Below are 21,607 nucleotides of genomic sequence, written 5' to 3'. Positions count from 1 at the left end.
TGTTTTGGAGATCTGAGAATGATAGTCAGATTCTAAAATACTGGTACAGGATACTAAACCATAATTCACATCCAGGAATATTTAATGTTAAATCAATTTTTTTTATGAAACATTTCGAATGATCAGAGATACGTAGCATTCAGAAAAATCAGCATTTTAGATTTAATTTCAGAGTCTATATTTGAATTGAAAGGTATCACAAAGGACAACAAATGATAAATACAGTCTTTGTCTCTGTATTTTTCTTGTCTCTACCTCAACCTCTGTCCTGCCATTTCATATCGATTTTATATCAGTGTTTCTTGTTTCATTGACTCTCTCTCTCTGGGCTTTCGGTTACCTGGGTCTTTTGGACCCAAATGTAGAATTTGTCTTTTTTTATTCTGTATATTTGTCTTTCATTCTACCTCTTCGTAGCCTTCATTTCAGTTTATTGTGCTTTTATCTGGCTCTCGGTGTTCCAGTTTACCCCAACGGTCAATCAGTTGAGGAAGCAGCGTGGCTCAGTGGAAAAAGCCTGGGCTTCGGAGTCAGAGGTCATGGGTTCGACTCCCGGCTCTGCCACTTGTCAGCTGTGTGACTTTGGGCAAGTCACTTAACTTCTCGGTGCCTCAGTTACCTCATCTGTAAAATGGGGATTAAGACTGGGAGCCCCACGTGGGACAACCTGATTCCCCTGTGTCTACCTCAGCGCTTAGAAGAGTGCTCGGCACATAGTAAGCGCTTAACAAATACCAACATTATTATTATTATTATTTATTGAGCACTTGGTCCCTGGCTCTATACTAAGTTTTTGGAAGGGCATGGTAGAGTTAATAGGTAGATTTCTGCCCTCAATTCACTTCTGATCTAGCACCGGAGGCAGAAACTACATTACAGGGAGGGGAAGCAACAGAGTTTAAAGATATGTTTGTAAGTGATGTGGAGCAGGAAGGGTGAAGGAATGCCTACGTACCTTAGGGGAGACCTTCCCCAATTAAGCCCTCTTTTCCCAGGCCCCCTCTCCCTTCTGCATCTGCCCACTTGGATCTGTGACCTTAGGACATTTGATATTTGCCCCACTCTAAATCCCACAGCACCTGTGTACATATCTTTATATATTATAAATTATTTACTAATATTACTGTCTCTCTCTCCCTCTAGACTGTAAGCTCACTGTGGGTGGGGAATGCGTCTGCCAACTTTATTGCATTTTACTTTCCCAAGCGCTTAGTACAATGACTGCTTATAGTAAGCACTCAATAAATACCACTGATGATGGATGAGTGTCCTTCTATGTAGGTTATACATGGAAGTGATGAATTGAGTTTGCCTTTCAATTTCTCATTCCTGTCTTTCCTTCTTCTGTGTTCTATTCTGCTGTATCTATCTTCCTGTGCCTACTTGGTTCCTTTTTGTCTGTCCATTTCTCTTTGTTTCATCATCTCTGTTCTAACTCGACGTGGGCATGGTAGTTATGCTCTGTGCCCTTTTTGATCCTGGTCGGGGAGTGACTGGGTATTTTCCTCTCAGGGCTCTTCTAGGAGGAAGTGGAGCAGAGCCTATCATAAAGGTGAGAGAAATAAGAGTGAGAACAAGGGTTGGGGAGGAGAGAGAGGAAGGAACTGATGAAACTCTTGGAGACTGGGAAAATCTCAGTAGGCTGATGATCGTATATAAACCACATTGCCCTCTGAGTAGCCCCCTGAAATTCTAACATGTTGCTCAGACGGCCTGCTCCCAGGAAATACCTCGTGGCTCAGTGGAAAGAGCCCGGGCTTTGGAGTCAGAGGTCATGAGTTCGAATCCCAGCTCTGCCACTTGTCAGCTGTGTGACCTTGGGCAAGCCACTTCACTTCTCTGGGCCTCAGTTACCTCATCTGTAAAATGGGGATTAAGACTGTGAGCCCCACGTGGGACAACCTGATTCCCCTGTGTCTTCCCCAGAGCTTAGAACAGTGCTCGGCACATAGTAAGCGCTTAACAGATACCAACCAAAAAAAATAAATACCTGTAACCATGTTGAAGCCATTCCGATCCTGCTTCTGTACCCCCCAAATTTCAGGATTGTGTAGCCCTAGTGAGGCAGTTTGGAAAGTGGTGTCTTTTCCAAAACTACACCTATATCCCCAAATGCTTGAGGCAGGCCTGGGTAATCACTGTAGAAAGCGATCAGTTGTATTGACTGACTGCTCATTATCTGCATTCATTCATTCATTCATTCATTCATTCATTCAATCATTCAATCATTTATTGAGCACTTACTGCTTTCAGATCACTATACTAAGTGCTTGGGAGAGTACAATATAACAGTAAATGGACACATTCCCTGCCCACAACAAGCTCACAGTCTAGAGGGGGAGAAAGACATTAATATAAATAAATAAATTCTACATATGTACACAGTCCTGTGTGGTTGGGAGGGGGACATGAATAAGGAGAGCAAGTCAGGGTGACGCAGAAGGGTTTGGGAGAAGAGGAAGGGGGTGCTTAGACAGGGAAGAGATGTGCCTTCAAGAAGGCTTTGAAGTGGGGAGAGTAGTTGTCTGTCGAATTTGAGGAGGGAGTATTACAGCTGGGTAGTGTGTTGGGAAAATGATTCTAATTGTATCAGAGGGAGCCCTCTCAGTAATTCACTCATTCATTCAATAGTATTTATTGAGCTCTTACTATGTGCAGAACACTGTACTAAGCACTTGGAATGTACAATTCGGCAACAGATAGAGACAATCCCTGCTCAATAATGGGCTTACAATCTAAACGATAATAATATAAGAATAATAACTGTGGCTCTTGTTAAGCGTTTACTAGGTTCCAGGCACTGTACTAAGTACTGGGGTGGAATCAAGAAATTGGGTTGGACACAGTCCCTGTCCTACATGGGGCTCACAATCTTAATCCCCATTTTATAGATGAGGAAAATGAGGAACAGAGAAGTGAAGTGACTTGCCCAAGGTCACAAAACAGACAAGGTGGGGAGCCAGGATTAGAATCCAAATTCTACTGACTCCCCAGGCCCTTGCTCTTTCCATCAGGCCATGCTGGTCTTTTTCACCCCTGATGCAGATCCTTCAAAGCCGTACTGAGAGCTCACCTCCTCCAGGAGGCCTTCCCAGGCAGCCTTCCTTTTCCCTCTGCCCCTCCTCCCCTCCCCATTCCCCCTACTCCCTCCTTCTGATCTTCCCCCTTCCCCTCCCCACAGCACTTGTGTTTATTTGTGTATGTTATTTATTACTCTCTTTTATTAATGATGTGTACATATCTATAATCCTATCATTTAGACTGTGAGCCTGTTGTTGGGCAGGGATTGTCACTATCTTTTGCCAAATTGTGCATTCCAAGCTCTTAGTACAGTGCTCTGCACATAGTAAGCGTCCAATAAATACGATTGATTGAATGAATGAATGAATTTATCTTGATGGTACTGATGCCTAACTACTTGTTTGGTTTGGTTTGGTTTGTTGACTGTCTCCCCCGTTTAGACCTTGTGCCCGTTGTTGGGTAGGGATTGTCTCTATCAGTTGCTGAATTGTACTTTCCAAGTGCTTAGTACAGTGCTTTGCACATAGTAAACGCTCAATAAATACGATTGAATGAATGAAAGAAGAACCCTTTCTCCAAAGCACAGGGCTGGGCCCTGGATCGGGTGAATGGATCAATTGTCTTAACCAGGCCAAGGCCCATCTCCTCCAAGATCCAATTTCTTTCCTGGAAGTTTCACATCAGCACAGTGGCTTCCCGTGGCAGCACTAGATCACTTCGCTCCTCTAATGCTCACCTTCTCATGCAACCTTGACCTCGTCTAGCTCGTCGCCGACCTCTCGCCCACGTCCTGTCTCATGCTTGGAATGCCCTCCCTCTTCATATCTCACAGACAATTATATTCCTGGCCTTTAAAGCCTTATTGAAGGCACATCTCCTCCAAGAAGCCTTCCCTGCATAAGCCCCTCTCCTTTCCTCTTCTCCTGTGTCGCCCTGACCTGCTCCCTTCATTTCTATATTTATATTCCCTTATATTTACTTATTTTTATTAATGTCTGTCTCTCCCTCTAGACTATAAACTTGCTATGGACCGGGATTGCGTCTGTTTATTGTTCTATTGTATTCTCTCAAGCTCTTATTACAATGTTTTGCACACAGTAAGTGCTCAATAAATACCAGTGATTGACTGAGTCTAGGGCAGCCTCTCTCTGTTCTCACAGCTCCCTTGGGAGCAGTGTCCCCTGAATCTTTATTGCCTTTCTTTACTCAGCTGCAACTATTCACTCCTTTCTACTGCTGTTTGTTTAGCTGCCTCAGAATTGGTTGGGGATTCTCATTTTGTTAGACTTTCATTTTGTCTGTTCCTTACAAATGTTTACAGGCCCAGGAGAATCCACATCCAGGGGTCACAGGGGGCATTTAGATGCTATAACAAGTCATCAAAAATGGAGCATCTAAAATTCAAATTCTCTAAGCCAGATGATCACAAATTTGATTGTTGAAACGGTCTCCCAGACCGATCATTAAAATCTCATCAGCCCTTACATGCTCGGTTCAGATGGAGTCTGCCTGAACAGAGTTTGTGCCCAGAAAGAATATTTCCAATACATTTTGGTGAGCCACAAATTAAACTTGCCTGACTCCCTGTTGTAACGCTCCCTTTTGTGCCTCATTTCTCCCAGGTTCTCCTCTGTAATCATCCCACCTCACTCCTCCGTTCTCCATCTCCCTTCTCTTCCCTAACAGCTCACTGTCCTCTTTCCTCTCCATCATATTTCTTCTTCTCCTGACTTCCCACCACATAATCTCTCTGCTTTCCCCTTTTCCCTGTGTCTTCTCTGCCCTACCTCGATGTCCCACCCTCCCCTACCCCCTCCTCTGATTTTCCTCCCTCCATCTTCTCATCTTCCTCATTTATTTCTTCTTTTCCTGTCAATTATTTTCTTTTTCCACCGATATTTCCGTATTTCCAACGTACAATAATAATAGTAACTGTATTATTTGTTAAGCGCTACCCCCTTTCCTGCCCCGCAGCACTTGTGTATATATTATACATATATATTATATATGTATCTATATTATATATATTAGATACATATTTATTATTCTATTAATTTTATTAATGAGCTGAATATATCTTTAATTCTATTTATATTGATGCTTTTGATGCCTGTCTACTTGTCTAGACTGTGAGCCCTTTGTTGGGTAGGGAGTGTCTCTATCTGTCGCTGAATTGTACTTTTCAAGTGCTTGGTAGAGTGCTCTGCACACAGTAAGCACTCAATAAATATGGCTGAATGAATGAATGAATAGAACAGTGAAGGGTGCAGGCATGGTTTTGTAGGAGAGTAGTGAGGTGAGGTAAAAGGAGGTGAGGTAATTCTAAGGAGTTTCTGTTTGATGTGGAGCTGGATGGGTCACTCTAGGCTTCAAGGCTGTACATCACCTTGCCCCATCCTACCTCTCCTCCCTTCTCTCTTTCCACTGCCCACCCCGCACGCTCCGCTCCTCTGCCGCCCACCTCCTCACCGTCCCTCGGTCTCGCTTATCCCGCCGTCGACCCCCGGGCCACGTCCTCCCGCGGTCCCGGAATGCCCTCCCTCCTCACCTCCGCCAAACCGATTCTCTTCCCCTCTTCAAAACCCTACTTAAAACTCACCTCCTCCGAGCGGCCTTCCCAGACTGAGCTCCCCTTCTCCCTCTACTCCCTCTACCGCCCCCCTTCACCTCTCCGCAGCTTAACCCTCTTCTCCCCCCATCTCCCTCTGCTCCTCCCCCTCTCCCTTCCCATCCCCTCGGCACTGTACTCGTCTGCTCAACTGTATATATTTTCATCACCCTATTTATTTTGTTAATGAGATGTACATCGCCTCGATTCTATTTAGTCGCCATTGTTTTTACGAGATGTTCTTCCCCTCGACTCTATTTATTGCCATCGTTCTCGTCTGTCTGTCTCCCCCGATTAGACTGTAAGCCCGTCAAATGGCAGGGACCGTCTCTGTTGCCGACTTGTTCATTCCAAGCGCTTAGTACAGTGCTCTGCACATAGTAAGTGCTCAATAAATACTATTGAATGAATGAATAAACGCTGGAGGTTACTGAGGAGTGGGGAAACATGGACTTAACATTTTTAAAAAAAAACATCTGGGGAGCGGAGTGAAGAATGGACTGGAGTGGGCCAAGAAGAGGCAATTAACTTGGATTAATTTGATGGCAGTTTGGATGCAGAGGAAAGGGCTATTTTAGATATGTTGCGAAGGTTGAGTCAATAGGATTTAGTGACTATGTGGGTTGAATGAGAGAGATGAGTCAAAGATAACACCAAGGTTATGGGCTTTTGAGATAGGATGGCAGTGCTGTCAACAGTGATGGGAAAATCAGGGAGAGGACAGAGTTTTGGGTGGGAAGATAAGGGATTTTGCTTTGGACATGTTATATTTTAGGTGTGGGCTGGACATCCCAATGGAGATGTCTTGGAGGAAGGAGAAAATGTGAGACCGTAGAGAGGGAGAGAGATCAGAACTGGAGTTAAACATGTAGGAATCATTCACAAAGAGGTGATAGTTGAAGCCATGGGAACAAATGAGTTCTCCAAGGGAGTGAGCATAGATGGAAAATAGAAGGGGACCCAGAACTGAACTCTGAGGGACTCCCAGAGTTATGGGGTGGGAGGCAGAGGAGGACCCTACAAAAGACACTGAAAATGAGTGGCCAGAAAGATAGGAAGAGAACCAGGAGAGGTCATTATCAGTGAAGTCAGGGTTGGATATGTTTCCAGAGGAAGGGAGTTGTTAACAGTGTCGGAGACAACTGTGAGGTCAAGGATGATTAGGATGGAGTAGTCGCCATTGGATTTGGCAAGGAGATTATTTGTAAACTCTGAGAGAGTTGTTTCTGTGGAGCGAGGGGGTTAAAATCTAGATTGAAGGGGGACAAGGAGAAAATTGAAGGAGAGGAATTTGAGACAGCAGGTGTAGACAACTCGCTCAAGAAGTTTGGCGGGAAATGGCACGAGGGAGATGGGGTGATGACTGGAAGGAGCTGTGGGGTCAAAGAAGGGTTTTTTAGGATGGGGAGACATGAGTATGTTTGAAACCAATGGGGAAGAATAAATTGGAGAGCAAACAGTTGAAGATAGCGGCCTGGGAGGGAAGGGAGTTGGCAAGTGTGTTAATAAGGTGTAAAGGGATGGAGTCAGGTGTGCAGGTGGAGGGGGTGATACTCAGTTTAGGGTAGATGCAAAATAACCAGGATGGACACAGTCCCTGTCCCATATAAGAATCCCAGACTAAATCAGAGAGAGGAAGATTTAATCCCTAATTTACAGAAGAGGTAATTGAGGCACAGAAAAGTTAAGTGACTTGCCCAAGGTCACACAGCACACAAGTGACAGTCAGAATTTGAATCCAGGTCTTCTGATTCCAGGTCCATACTCTTTCCTCTAGGCCATGTAGCTTCGAAGTTTCTGAAGGATAGACATGGGAGATGAGGGTAAATTCAAGGGAAAGTGAAATGGAAGGGTTAAGTAAGAGCTAGGGTGGACAGATGTCTCTCTTTTAATAATAATAATAATAATAATGATGGCATTTGTTAAGTGCCTACTATGTGCAAGCACTGTTCTAAGCGCTGGGGAGGATATAAGATGATCAGGTTGTCCCACGTGGGGCTCACAGTCTTCATCCTCATTTTACAGATGAGGTAACTGAGACACAGAGAAGTGAAGTGACTTGCCCAAAGTCATACAGATGACAAGTGGCGGAGTCATGATTTGAACCCATGACCTCTGGCTCCCCAGCCTGTGCTCTTTCCACTGAGCCACGCTGCTTCTCCTGAGCTGGGGAGATGTCACTGTTTACTAGTGTTTCAATGTTTTCCTAATTTTTCAACATTTTGGACTGTGTTGTGAAGGATATTTTTTTCATGATTTCCTCCATTATTGTCTTGGGTGTTTTGATGGCCATTTTTCCTTCGCTTCAAATTTAATTGATCACTGCCAGCCAAACGTGAATGTAGAGAGTTATATTTTCAGGATATGAACAAAGTTATTTTTAGGTGGTCATTGAGAAATTAAAATTCAACAAACAATCCTGAGTCAGAGGATTATTTTCTAGCAGGAAATTACAGCAAAGTCATATGCAAGAGAACCAGGTCTGATTTTCTATTTCAGGCTTCTGTCCTGTTCTGTCTCCCTCTTCTACCATATTCTTCCTCTTCTCACCATCTTTCCTATATGTTCCTCTTCCCAGTCCTCCTTATTCCCATCCCACCACATTCCCTCCTTCCATCCCAATAATAAAGATAATGATGACAGTAACAATAATAATAAGCTCATTGAAGGCAGGGAACATGTCTACCGACTGTTATATTGTACTTTAATAATAATGTTGGCATTTGTTAAGCGCTTACTATGTGCAGAACACTGTTCTAAGCGCTGGGGTAGTTACAGGGTAATCAGGTTGTCCCACATGAGGCTCACAGTCTTCATCCCCATTTTACAATGAGGGAACTGAGGCATAGAGAAGTAAAGTGACTTGCCCAAGGTCACACAGCTGACAGGTGGCAGAGCTGGGATTCGAACCTATGACCTCTGGCTCCCAAGCCCGTGCTCTTTCCACTGAGCCAGCAATACAGTGCTCTGCACACAGTTAGCACTCAGTAAATACAAATAATGAATAATAATAATGATCATATTGATAATACTGATAAAATGATATTTGTTAAAAGCTATGTACTAAGAACTGTGCTGAGATAGGTGCGGCACCATGGATCTCCCCCTTCTCCTGGACGCATTGTCCCTCCTTGGTTTCACTGACCCTGTTCTCTTAAGGTTCTCCTTCTACTAGCCACTCATAAGTCTAAGTTGCTGGCTATTCCTCTCTAGCAGTGGGAGTCCCTCAAAGTTCAGTTTTGGGTCCTCTTCTATTCTCCATTTAATAATAATGTTGGTATTTGTTAAGCGCTTAATATATGCAGAGCACTGTTCTAAGCGCTGGGCACTGTGCTAAGCTCTAGGCACAGTTCTACACCCACTTGCTTTGAGAATTCATAAACTTCCATGTGTGGCTCAGTGGAAAGAGCACGGGCTTGGGAGTCAGAGGTCATGGGTTCTAAACCCAACTCTGTGGCTTGCCAGGTGTGTGACTTTGGGCAAGTCTTTTCACTTCTCTGAGCCTCAGTTACCTCATCTGTAAAATGGGGATGAAGACTGCGAGCCCCACGTAGGACAACCTGATCACCTTGCATCCCACAGCGCTTAGAACAGTATTCTGCACATAGTAAGCACTTAACAAATGTCATCATCATTATTATTATTACTATCTGATTCCCAAATCTACTTCCCTGGCCTAGACCTTTCCTCTATAGTCTTGCATTTCCTTCTGATTTAGGGGCACATATAATAAAAATAATAATAATAACAATGATATTTGTTAAGCGCTTACTATGTGCCAAGCACTGTTCTAAGCACAGGGGTAGATACAAGGTAATCAGGTTGTCCCACTTGGGGCTCATTATCATTATCCCCATTTTACAGATGAGGTAACTGAGTCACAGAGAAGTGATACTTCTATGCCCTGCTGACACATGAAAGTTGACGTGTCCAAAAGAGAACGCCTCATCTTCCCACCCAAATCTTGTCCTCCCTTTAGACCTTCCCCATTGCTGTAGGCAACACCACCATCCTCTTTGACTCACATGCCCATAACCTTGGCAATATCCTCAACTCATCTCCCTCATTCATCCAGCGTATTCAGTCAGTCAGCATATTCAGGACCAAATCTTGTTGGTCCTACTTTTACAACACCTATAGAATCCGTCCCTTGCTCTTCATCCAAGCTGTCACTACGGTGATCTAAGCACTTATAATAATGTTTGTATTTGTAAAGCGCTTAGTATGTGCAGATCACTGTTCTACGCGCTGGGGTAGATACAGAGTAATCAGGTTGTCCCACGTGAGGCTCACAGTCAATCCCCATTTTACAGATGAGGTAACTGAGGCACAGAGAAGTTAAGCGACTTGCCCACAGTCACACAGTTGACATATCCCACCTTGTCTAATATTTGATAAATATTAGTAAATATTTATTTACTGATAAATAAATCATATTTATTGAGCCCTTACTGTATGCAGGGGACTATACTACATATAGATCTAACGTTCTGTAGGGGGAGAAAGACATTTATATAAATAAATAAATTACTGCATGCTGGCTACAGCATTCCTGCTTCCTGTCTCTCCCCACTCCAGTCCATACTTCATTCTCTTGCCTAGACCATTTTTATAAAAAATCATTCAGTCCACCTCCAATGCTTCCCCATCCTCCTCCACATCAAACGGAAACTCCTTAACACCACTTCAAGGCACTCATTCAACTCGCCCCCTTCTATTTTACCTCACCGATCTCCAACTACAGTCCGACAGCCACCCTTTGCTCCGCTAACACCAACCTCCTTACTGTACCTCAGTCTCCCATCTCTTACCAGAGACACTTTAGCCCAAATCTTCTCTCAGGCTCTGAACTCCCTCCTCCTCCTTCATATCCAACAGAAAGATCAACTCTCCACCCTCAGAGCCCTACTAAAATCACACCTCCTCCAAAAGGTTTATCTGTCTAAATCCTCATTTCCCCTTATTTATCTATGTACTTTGCTCTGTATCCCTTAGGTACCTTATATTCACCCCCTCCACAGTCTCGGAGCATTTATGTACCTACCCATTTCCCCCGATCTGTAACTGATTTTAATGTCTGTCTCCCCTGCTAGACTGTAAACTCCCTGTGAGCAGGGTTTCCATCTTCCAACTCTGCTCTACTGCACTCTTCTGAGCTCCTATTACAGTGCTTGGTACACAGTACGTGCTCAATAAATATCATTGGTTGCTTGATACAATGCGATCAGGTGAGATACAGTCCATGTTACATACAGGCTCACATTCTAACACAGAGGGATGTATTTGATTCCCATTATAAACAAGAGGAAAGAGAAGCACTGAGTGACTTGCCCAAGGTCACACAGCAGGGATAGGTTTAGAACCCAGGTCTTCTAACTGGCCTGTGCTCTTTCCATGAGGCCACACTGCTCCTCTCCCTCCTGCCGGATTCTCTCTCTTGCTAATTTCCCTTTTTCTTCTCAACTCTGTGCAGATGGAAACACTGTCTCCTACATTTCTGATTGTCACCAAAGAAACCTGAAAATCCAGGGAAAGCCACAGATTAGAAGTGCCTAGGTACTAGAAACAGGAAGAAAGGGAAAATACATCCAAGGAAAAGACTTCCAACCTCCCCTTCCGTGGCTTCTTTGGATCCACACGCAGCTTTGGGTTCACACACAGCTTTGCAGATAATCATTTGTCTCTAGTAAAGATTTATGTTGGTGAGCAGCGAAGAATGCTGAATTGTTAGTTTTATTACCCTGGTATTTCCCAAGGGAAAGCTGGGTTGGGAGAAATACATTTTGTAGACAGAAAATTGCATTGAGTTTGTCAGGGTTGTGCTCTTTAAAACCTCCCTTGAACTACAGAACTTGAGCCTGAAGCTAAATCAACAACCTCGTCGATAGCGTGGAAGATTAGGTGAACTACGATAATACAAAATTACTACACACATATTAACTACGTTACATAAGTGAACTATATTAGGTGAATCCCTTCTGCCTTCTGGGGATTAATGGATGGAACCAGCAGGGGCATTGGAGTCAGAGGATGTGGGTTCTAATCCCGGTTCCACCACTTATCAGTTGTATGACCTTGGGAAAGCTACTTAACTTCGCTGTGCCTCAGTTATCTTATCTGCAAAATAGGGATTAAGACTGAGTCCCACGTGGGATAGCCTGATTATCTTGTATCTACCCCAGCGCTTAGAGCAGTGCTTGAAACATAGTAAGTGCTTAACAAATACCATAATTATTATTATTATTTATTGAGAGCTGTGTGCACAGCACTGTACTAAGCACTTGGGAGAGTACAATATAACAATAAACAGATATATTCCTTGCCCACAGTGAGCTTGGAGTCTAGAGGAAGAGACACACTTTACTATAAATAAATTACATATACTTACATGAGTGCTGGGGGTAGGGCAGGGAGATGAATAAAGGAAGCAAGTCAAGGGAACTCAGATGGGAGTGGGAGTATTGAGAAGAGTGGCTTAGTCAGGGAAGGCCTCTTGGAGGAGAGGTGCCTTCAGTCAGGCTTTGAAGAGGGGAAGAGTAATTGTCGGATTTGAGGAGGGAGGGTGTTCCAAGCCAGAGGCAGATCGTGAGTGAGGGGTAGGCGGCGAGATAGAGAAGAGTCTAACTCCTAGAGATTGCTTTCTCCTCCTGAAAATCATGTCGGGCAATGGGGTCTTGATTAGAATGTATTCTTTGGTAATAGATTTTCTTTCTTTCTAAACTGCTATTTTGTTTTTTGTTTTTATTTCCCTGCTCTTTCAGTTCTAGCCCAGCCTTTTGGTTCCAAATCATGTTCCAGCTCCATCTCCCCTCACCTCCGGAAGGATTGTCACCCTGAAGCCGGAGCTTCTGAAGCGAGCTGCCTCGCCAAGAAATGCTGTTGGGCTCCATCCAAAACACCCGGAATTCCTTGGTGTTTTGAGAAAACGGATGGCTGTTCCATGGTTGCCGCCTCCCAACGGATCGATTGCCACCCGGAGCCAGGGGCCTCGGAGGCCAAGTGTAGGAGCCGCGGTTGCCAGTGGTGCCAGACTGACAACTCTAATGTGCCGTTTTGCTTCTATTACTCCAAAGAAGAGGCGGCCTGCGCCAATAGCTTTCCGTTTCAGAATCGCATCGACTGTCATCCTCAGCCCGGGGCGACCCAGGCGACGTGCGAGGCGAAGGGCTGCGTGTGGTGCTCTTCGTCTCTGAGGAACGTTCCCTGGTGTTTCTATCCTGCAGACGGTCCCCACGGCTATGCCGTCGATACAAAACCACAGAGGACCGAGAAAGGATGGAGGTAAGTTGGTATTTCAAACTCTTCAACCAGCTTCTTCTGGGCCGGTGTGGGCCATCTGGGCAGTTTTTTAAAGTTTTTATTTCTCTCTCCTGAGCGTATCTAATTGACTGTTGATCCCTAGACTGGAAGGGGGAAAACGAGGAGGTTTGGTCTTTAGGGGTCCTAATGTAGACCCTGGCATAGAACATGAGGCTTCTGAGCCAGATCGGCTTGTCGGGGCAGTTGGACAAATAGACCCAAGGTGGAGGTCTGGGGAGAGGTTGGGTTTCCATGAGTAGGGCTTCAAGCAGAGTGGCTCAGTGGTTAAGAGCATGGTCCTGGGAGTCAGAAGGACCTGGGTTCTAATCTCTGCTCCACCACATATCTGTTGTATGACTTTGGGCAAGTCACTTAACTTCTCTGGGCCTCAGTTACCCCAGTAAAATGGGGATGAGTGCAAGGCCCATGGGGGCAGTGACTGTGCCTGACCTGATCAACCTGTGTCTACCCCAGAGCTTAGAATGGTGCTTGGTGTATAGTAAGTGCTTAAGAAGTACCATAGTTATTATTAAATGCTTATTCCATCTAATACCAATTTAAATCCCCTCAGAGGCACTTTGCTCAGTTGCAGGGTTGATTTCCCCTTTCCTGCTCTACTGTAGTAAACAATAATTGTGGCAGTCATCAATAATAATAATAATGGCATTTATTAAGCACTTCTATGTGCCAGGCACTGTACTGAGTGCTGGGGTAGAAACAAGCAAATTGAGTTGGACACAGTTCCTGTCCCACGTGGGGCTCATCATCTCAATCTCCATTATATAGATGAGGTAACTGAGGCACAGAGAAGTAAAGTGACTTGACCAAGGTCACCCAGCAGACAGGTGGCAGAGGCGGGATTAGAACCCACAATCTTCTGATTCCCATTCCCAGGCTGTATCCCACTATGCCATGCTGCTTCTCAAGTGCTTTCTCTGTGCCAAGCATTGCATTTAGTCTTGGTGTAGTTTCAAGATAATCGTTTCGGACACAGCCCATGTCCCACAGTTTGAGTGGAAAGAACTAGTAGTGAATACCTATTTTATAGATAAGGAACAGAGGGTCAGAGAAGTGAAATGATCTGACCAAGGTCACTCAGCAGATCAGTGGCAGAGCTGGCATTAGAACCCAGGTCACCTGACACCCAGACCCATGCTCTTTTCACTGAACCAAACTGCTTTCTTCCTCTGTTTCAAATTTTTCACCTTGCTTTGGGGCCTAGTGGTTCCTACCACAGGTGAAGACAGGACAAGGCAGCTGGGAAAATTCTCAACTGTCTGTCAGAAAAGGCCAGAGAGATTTTATTTTTCCATGTTTTTAATGGTTAAGTGCTTACTATGTGCCAGGCACTGTATTAAGCACTGGGATAAATGCAAGTTAATCAGGTGGGATATTACCCTTGTCCCAAATGAAGCTCACAGTCTTTAGCCCCATTTCAGAGTTGAGGCAACCAAAGTATAGAGAAGTTAAGTGATTTCCCCAAGGTCACACAGCAGACAATTGGCAAAGATGGGATTAAAAGCCAAGTCCTTCTGACTCCCAGGCCTGTGCTCTATTCATTAGGCCACACTGCATAACTCAACCAATTTAGAAGGCGTCAGTCTTGGCTAGTTCCTCCTTAGTTGATGACTCTCTTTCTGCATGCTATTATTGGAAGAAATGTTTACTAAATTCTCTCCTTTTTGGAATGCACATTAAAACTCTGCTGGAAATGAGGAAGCCACTTGTCTTCTCTGATCATTTACAATTTTTGGAACAGATTCAGTCCCTGACTCTGTTATAGATTCGTACCTGCATAAAGAATGACCCATCTAGTAACTACCAGTGTAAATTCTCTATGCAACTCAGAGTTAAAACCTCTTACATTTTCATTCAAGCAGTATTTTTGGGGGGTACCCCATTAATAAGCAAGCTTTGAAGTATTCAGAGCACATATTATGATCATTGAATACCAAAATAACACACACAAAAATTACTAATTACATGTCTAGGAACACACTGGAAGAAAAAGGAAGATATCAATATTCATTGTTTTTTAACTGTTTTCCTCAAGACAAAGACCAGCTGTCATAGGTCAGACACGTCAGTTCTCACTTGCCTTTGCTGTTCATTTAACTGCCTCACTTTTTGTGGGCCTATTTGAGGTTTGAGAACAATATTTTTTCTTTCTCCTTAGAGTTGATTTTTGTAATATATGAAAAGTGTGACTAGGATTCTTTTTGGTATTCTTGGACTGGCATTTATTTTGGATTCTGGGAGCACAATATGAACTCACTTGTGGCTGGAGTTAACTAGCCTGTTTTCAAAACATCGACTTTCAAGGTAGAAATTGCACCTAACCCCCACAGATGATATAAAGGAATTAGTTATGTAAGATCTGACTGGAAGAAAGTATCCAATCAATGAATTAATCCTATTTATTGAGTGCTTAGTTTACTAAACGCTTAGGAGAGTACCATATAATATATAATATGGAGTTGGTAGACACTTTCCCTGCCCACAAGGAGCTTACAGTGTAGTGTCTACGGCTGATTCCTTTTAACTCCATCCGCTAGGATCACTCGAATATTAAGCATCACTTACTGTACTAAGAGCTGGGATTGCTACAATAATAAGTGGTTGGACACAGGGAGTTCTAAAACAGAGAGTTAAAAAGGAAGTGAATAAGTCAAATCTGAAATTTTAGATGTCACTGATGAACAAGCTTCACTAACTGTTCCAACTCCCTTCACTTCCTTCACTAGAGGAGATTTGGATTCGTCTTCTCCCAGAAGGTTCCTATCTTGAATTCCACAAATAGGCTCTCTAATAATAATGATGATGTTAAGCACTTACAATGTGCCAAGCACTGTTCTAAGATACAAGATACAAGGAAGATACAAGGCAATCAGGTTGTCCCACGTGGGGCTCACAGACTTAATCCCCATTTTACAGATGAGGTAACTGAGGCCCAGAGAAGTGAAGTGACTTGCTCAAAGTCATACAGTTGATAAGTGGTGGAGCAGGGGTTAGAACCCATGACCTCTGACTCCCAAGCCTGGGCTCTTTCCACTAAGCCACGCTGCTTCTCTACATCTCTGTCAGTTCTTTTTGGTCGAATTGTACTTCTAATAGGAGCTTGAATGGGGATATGATATATACATATTTGCAGTGAATACATAATAGTCTTCTCTTACTCTTGATTTTTTTTTTGCTTTATATAAAGCTAATTATTTCTCAAGGGCAAGTGTCCCTCCCCTGTCTTGTTTGTCCCAAGACATTTGGGCCACAATACAATACTTTTAATCTTAGCTAGATTGGACAATTCTTCATCCCCCACGAACTTTCCCTATTCCCCCATTTCAGCCAGGAGACCTGTGATTTCTCAAACAATTGGGTGTATTAAGTGCTTACTATATGCAGAGTACTGACCTAAGCTCTTAATGTATATATGCTTATATATGGTCCTTTTTATAGTATTTGTTAAGCACTGACTACGTTCCAGGCATTGTACTATGTGATAGGATAGAGTGGGTCTAATCAGGTTAGACGCAGCCCCTCTCCCACATAGGGCTCGGAACCTTGATCCCCATTTTACAGATGAGGTAACTGAGGCACAGAGATATTTGGTGACTTGCCCAAGGTCACACAGCAGACATGTGGTAGAGCAGGGATTAGAATCCAGGTCCTTCTGACTCCCAGGCACGTGCTCTGTCCACTAGGCCGTGCTGCTTCTGATGTAATATTTGCAGTGAATTCCGATTGTACCTCTAATGTAGTGAAGCAGTGTGGCTCAGTGGAAAGAACACAGGATTGGGATTCATAGGTCATAGGTCCCAATCCCGGTTCCGCCACTTGTCAGCTATGTGACTTTGGGCAAGTCACTTCACTTCTCTGTGCCTCATTTATCTCATCTGTAAAAATGGGGATTAAAAAAATGTGAGCCCCATGTGGTACAGTCTGATACCCTTTATCTACCCCAGTGCTTAGAACAGTGCTCAGCACATAGTAAGTGCTTAACAAATACCATTATTATTATTTTTATTATTATTATTAATAAACTCTTTCAGAACCAGAAATGAACTCAGGATGAAGAAGCAGGCCAGGAGTCCCTTCTAAGAAGGAGGAGTCTCTGCAATGCATGTGTGGTCGTCCCTTGGGGTTGCTGGATTAGATCTCCCCTAGAGAAGCAGCGTGGCTCAGTGAAAAGAGTGTGGGCTTGGGAGTCAGAGGTCATGGATTCGAATCCCAACTCTGCCACTTGTCAACTGTGTGACTGTGGGCAAGTCACTTCACTTCTCTGGGCCTCAGTTACCTCATCTGTAAAATGGGGATTAACTGTGAGCCTCACGTGGGACAACCTGATTACCCTGTATCTCCCCTAGCACTTGGAACAGTGCTCTGCACATAGTAAGCGCTTAACAAATACCAACATTATTATTATTATTATTAACTATTATAGTATTTCCTGTAAGGGAGGCCAGGCCCTTTTCCAACTTGAATTTTGCTCTCCTACTTAGAGGGGTCCAGAGCCAGAGCAGACTGGGATTAGATGGAGCCAGAAACTTGATTTCTGGCCCCTAGAGATTTGTTCCCAGTGAACCTTCTTTCTCTATTCTTTTTCTATTCATTATGCTTCTTTCACTATTTTTCCCACTCAGAAGGAATGAAAAGTCAGAGCCTAAAAGGGCAATAAAATGTATTTGTCTTGTAGGGTGATCCTAACCAAGCGTGACACCATATCCCTGTTTGGAAATGACATTTCTCCTATTGCGATGGACGTCGAGTTCCATACCAAGGACAGGCTCAGATTTAAGGTGGGTATAAGGAAAAGTCTTGTGAGAGAGAAATTACAAGGACATTACTTCTTGTTGAAGATTTCCAAATCATTATTCAATTAGTGAACTCTGTGCCCCTCAGATGACTTATGCTATAGGTAACTAATGTTTTCCCTATTTCACTGAGGGATTTTCTGAGTCCCAGAGTAGTTATAATAATTAATCTAATTTTCATCCTTCTAATTTGCTTTAGATTTATGATCCTAATAATAAACGATTTGAAGTTCCACTCAACATTGAGTCTCCTCCTACTGCTGCGGCTGATCCCAACTACGATATTGAATTCTTAAATGGTTCATTCCTCCAATTCAGAATAACAAGGAAGAGCACAGGAACTGTACTGTGAGTATGAGATGCGTATCCCATTCACACTCTCTTGTTATGTTGTCCAGCAAGAACATTTGACCCATACCGAGTGATGCATTTTACCTTTCAGCTACCCATAGAGAAGCCGAGTGTTCTAGATGAAATGACATGGGTCTGGGAGTCAGGGGACCTGGGTTCTCATCCCCGCTCCTCCATGTATCTGCTGTGTGACTGTGGGCAAGTCCCTAACTTCTCTGTGCCTCATTTACCTCATCTGTAAAATGAGGATTAAGTCCTATTCCCTCCTACTTAGACCGTAAGCCCCATGTGGGACAGTGTCCAAACTGATTATCTTGTATCTACTCCAGTGCTTGGCACATAGGAAGCTCTTAACAAGAACCGTGATAGTAATAATTGTTATTTATTATGATTATATTATAATAATCAGTATTATTATTGTGATTGCCAATAGGCTAGCAGAATGTCTTCTATTTAATTGCATATTAGGGAGATTTCTTTTGTGATATAATTTCTAACTGTGGCATTTTCCTCAAAGTCAGTGATGCCATCAGGGCCAAGGACTGAGTGTTGAGACTTGTCCAAGCTGTTAACCATCAAAAGGATAGGATTTAAATACAATAAAAAATTTAGAAAATGTTTCCAGCTCCTGTGAGCCCCAGTGCCTTCCTCCGTATTTTCCTCAGTTGCTCATCAAACACTAACTCCTCACAATTGGTTTTAAGCACTCAATCACCTTGCCCCTTCCTGCCTCACCTCCCTACTCTCTTACTACGACCGAGCCCACACACTTTGCTCCTTTAATGCTAAACCTCCCTTGACCCCATGATTCCCTCCAGTTATTGCCCCATCTCCCTCCTTCCATTCCTTTCCACACACCTTGAGCAAGTTTCCTATACCCACTGCCTTTCCTCCAATTCTCTCCTTGAGCCCCCTCCGATCTGGATTCCGTCCCCTTCACTCCACCAAAACTGCCTCTCAAAGGTCATTGGTGATCTCCTTCTTGGCAAATCCAACATCTTCTACTACATCTTAATCTTCCTTGACCTCTCAGCTGCCTTCCAAACTGTCAACCATCCCTCTCTCCTGGAAATATCCAACTTTGGCTTCATTGACATTGTCCTCTCCTCGTTCTCTTTCTATCTCTCTAGCCACTCATTCTCCATCTCTTTTGTGGGCTCCTCCTCCTCCTTCTAAATGTGGGTATCTCTCAAGGCTCAGTTCTGGGTCCGCTTCTAGTCTCCATCTGCACTTACTCCCTTGGAGAATTCATTCACTCCTGTGGCTTCAACTACCATCTCCATGGGGATAATTCCCAAATCTACATCCCTAGCCCTGATCTCTCTCTTTCTCTAGAGTCTCACATTTCCTTCTGCCTTCAGGATGACTTTACTTGGAGATTCTGCTGACCCCTCAAGCTTAACATGTCCAAAGCAGAGCTCTTCATCCTTCTGCCCAAACCTTGTCCTCCTTGTGACTTTCCTTATCACTGTAGACAGCATCACTATTCTCCCTCTGTCATAAGCCCATAACCTTGACATTTTCCTTGACTCATCTCCTCTCATTCAATGCACATATTCAATTTGTTACCAAATCCTGTCATTTCAACCTTTGCGACAACACTAAAATCCAACCTTTCCTCTGCATCCCATCTGCTACTATGTTAATGTAAGCATTTAACCTGCCCCTCTTTGACTACTGCGCCAGCCTCCTTGCTAACCTCTCTGCCACCTGTCTCTCCCCACTCCAATCCATACTTCACTCTGATACCTGGATTATTTTTCTACAGAAGCAATCAGTCCTTGTTTCCCCACTTAAGAACCTCCAGTGTTTGCCTATCCACCTCTGCGTCATTGGAAACTCTTTACTCTTAACTTTAGAGAAGCTTTAGAGAACAGCTTGGTCTAGTGGTTAGAGAAGGGGCCTGGAAGTCAGAAGAACCTGGGTTCTAATCCCGGCTCTGCCACTTGTCTGCTATGTGACCTTGGGCAAGTCACTTAACTTCTCTGTGCCTCAGTTACCTCATCTGTGAAATGGGAATTAAGACTGTGAGCCCCACATGGGACAGGGACTGTTTCCAACCTGATTACCTTGTTTCTAGACCTTTGCTTAGAACAGTGCTTGGCACATAGTGTTTAACAAACACTATTATCATTAGTATTACTCATAATAATAATAAAGCCCAATCACTTGCCCTTTCCTTCCTTACTTCCCTGATTTCCAGCCCACACATTTCATTCCTCTAATGTCAACCTACTCATTGTCTATCTCACTGCTGACCTCTTGCCCATTTCCTGCTTCTGGCAAGGTACACCCTCCCTCTTCATATTTGACAAACTATCCCTCTCCCACCTTCAAAGTATTATTGAAGGCACATCTCCCCAAGAAGTCTTTTAATAATAATTATAATGATTACTATTATTATTATTATGGTATCTGTTAAGCGCTTACTATGTGTCAAGCACTGTTCTAAGTGCTGAGGTAGATACTAGGTAATCAGGTTGTCCCACCTGGGGCTTACTGTCTTAATCCTATTTTACAGATGAGGTAACTGAGGCACAGAGAAGTGAAGCAACTTGCCCAGAGTCACACAGCTGACAAGTGGCAGAGCTGGAATTAGAACCCATGACCTCTGACTCCCAAGCCCGTGCTCTTTCCACTGAGCCACTCTGCTTCCCCTCCCAGAAAGCCAACTAGGCCCTCATCCCCTCTTCTCCCACTCCCTTCTGAATCTCCCTTGTCCTTGGATTTGCACGCTTTATTCACCTCTCCCTCCATCCCACAGTGTTTATGTATATATCTGTAATTTCTGTATTTATATTAATGTCTGTCTTCCCTTCTAGACCGTAGGCTCATTGTGGGCAGGGAATGTGACTAACTTTGTTAAATTGTACTCTCCTAATTGCCTTGCTATGCATAGCTCTGCAAACAGTAAACACTCAATAATACGATTGATTGAAATATGATTGATTACTGTGGGGCTAGGGTTGTGATATCAATCGATCAATGAATCAATAGTATTTATTGATTGTGTACTGTGTGCAGAGCACAGTGCCAAGTGCTTGGGAGAGTACAGTACAACAATAAACGGACACATTCCCTGCCCATAGCAAGCTTAGAGTCTAGAGAAGGGGGAGATAGACATTAATATAAATAAATCAATTAGAGATTTGTAAATAAGTGCTGTGGGGCTAGGATAGGGAAGAACAAAAGGAGCGAGTCAGAGTGACGCAGAAGGGAGTCAGGGAAGAGGATGGGGAGCTTAGTCAGGGAAGGATTCTTGGAGATGTTCATTCATTCATTCCATAGTATTTATTGAGCACTTACTATGTGCAGAGCACTGTACTAAGCGCTTGGAATGTACAAATCGACAACAGATAGAGACAGTCCCTGCCCATTGATGGGCTTACAGTCTAATCGGGGGAGACAGACAGACAAGAACAATAGCAATAAATGGAATCAAGGTGATGTACGTCTCATTAACAAAATAAATAGGGTAATAAAAATATATACAAATGAGCAGACAGTGCTGAGGGGA

At 43.6% G+C, this 21,607-nt stretch overlaps 1 protein-coding gene across 1 annotated transcript in view; it reads left to right on the top strand.

Moving 5' to 3' along the window:
• LOC103165734 (sucrase-isomaltase, intestinal-like) overlaps positions 1-21,607 on the top strand; it is a 126,694-nt gene that overhangs the window by 5,043 nt on the left and 100,044 nt on the right. The window contains exons 2-4 of the mRNA XM_029082537.1: positions 12,391-12,910; positions 17,622-17,724; positions 17,939-18,087. Of these exons, the coding sequence (XP_028938370.1) occupies positions 12,391-12,910; positions 17,622-17,724; positions 17,939-18,087 (772 nt within the window). The remainder of the gene's footprint in view (positions 1-12,390; positions 12,911-17,621; positions 17,725-17,938; positions 18,088-21,607) is intronic.

The sequence above is a fragment of the Ornithorhynchus anatinus genome, chromosome 2 (assembly GCF_004115215.2).
Source record: "Ornithorhynchus anatinus isolate Pmale09 chromosome 2, mOrnAna1.pri.v4, whole genome shotgun sequence".
Classification (NCBI taxonomy): Eukaryota; Metazoa; Chordata; class Mammalia; order Monotremata; family Ornithorhynchidae; genus Ornithorhynchus; species Ornithorhynchus anatinus.
Note: the sequence above shows the minus strand (reverse complement) of the source record. Positions and strands in the feature narration are given on the sequence as shown.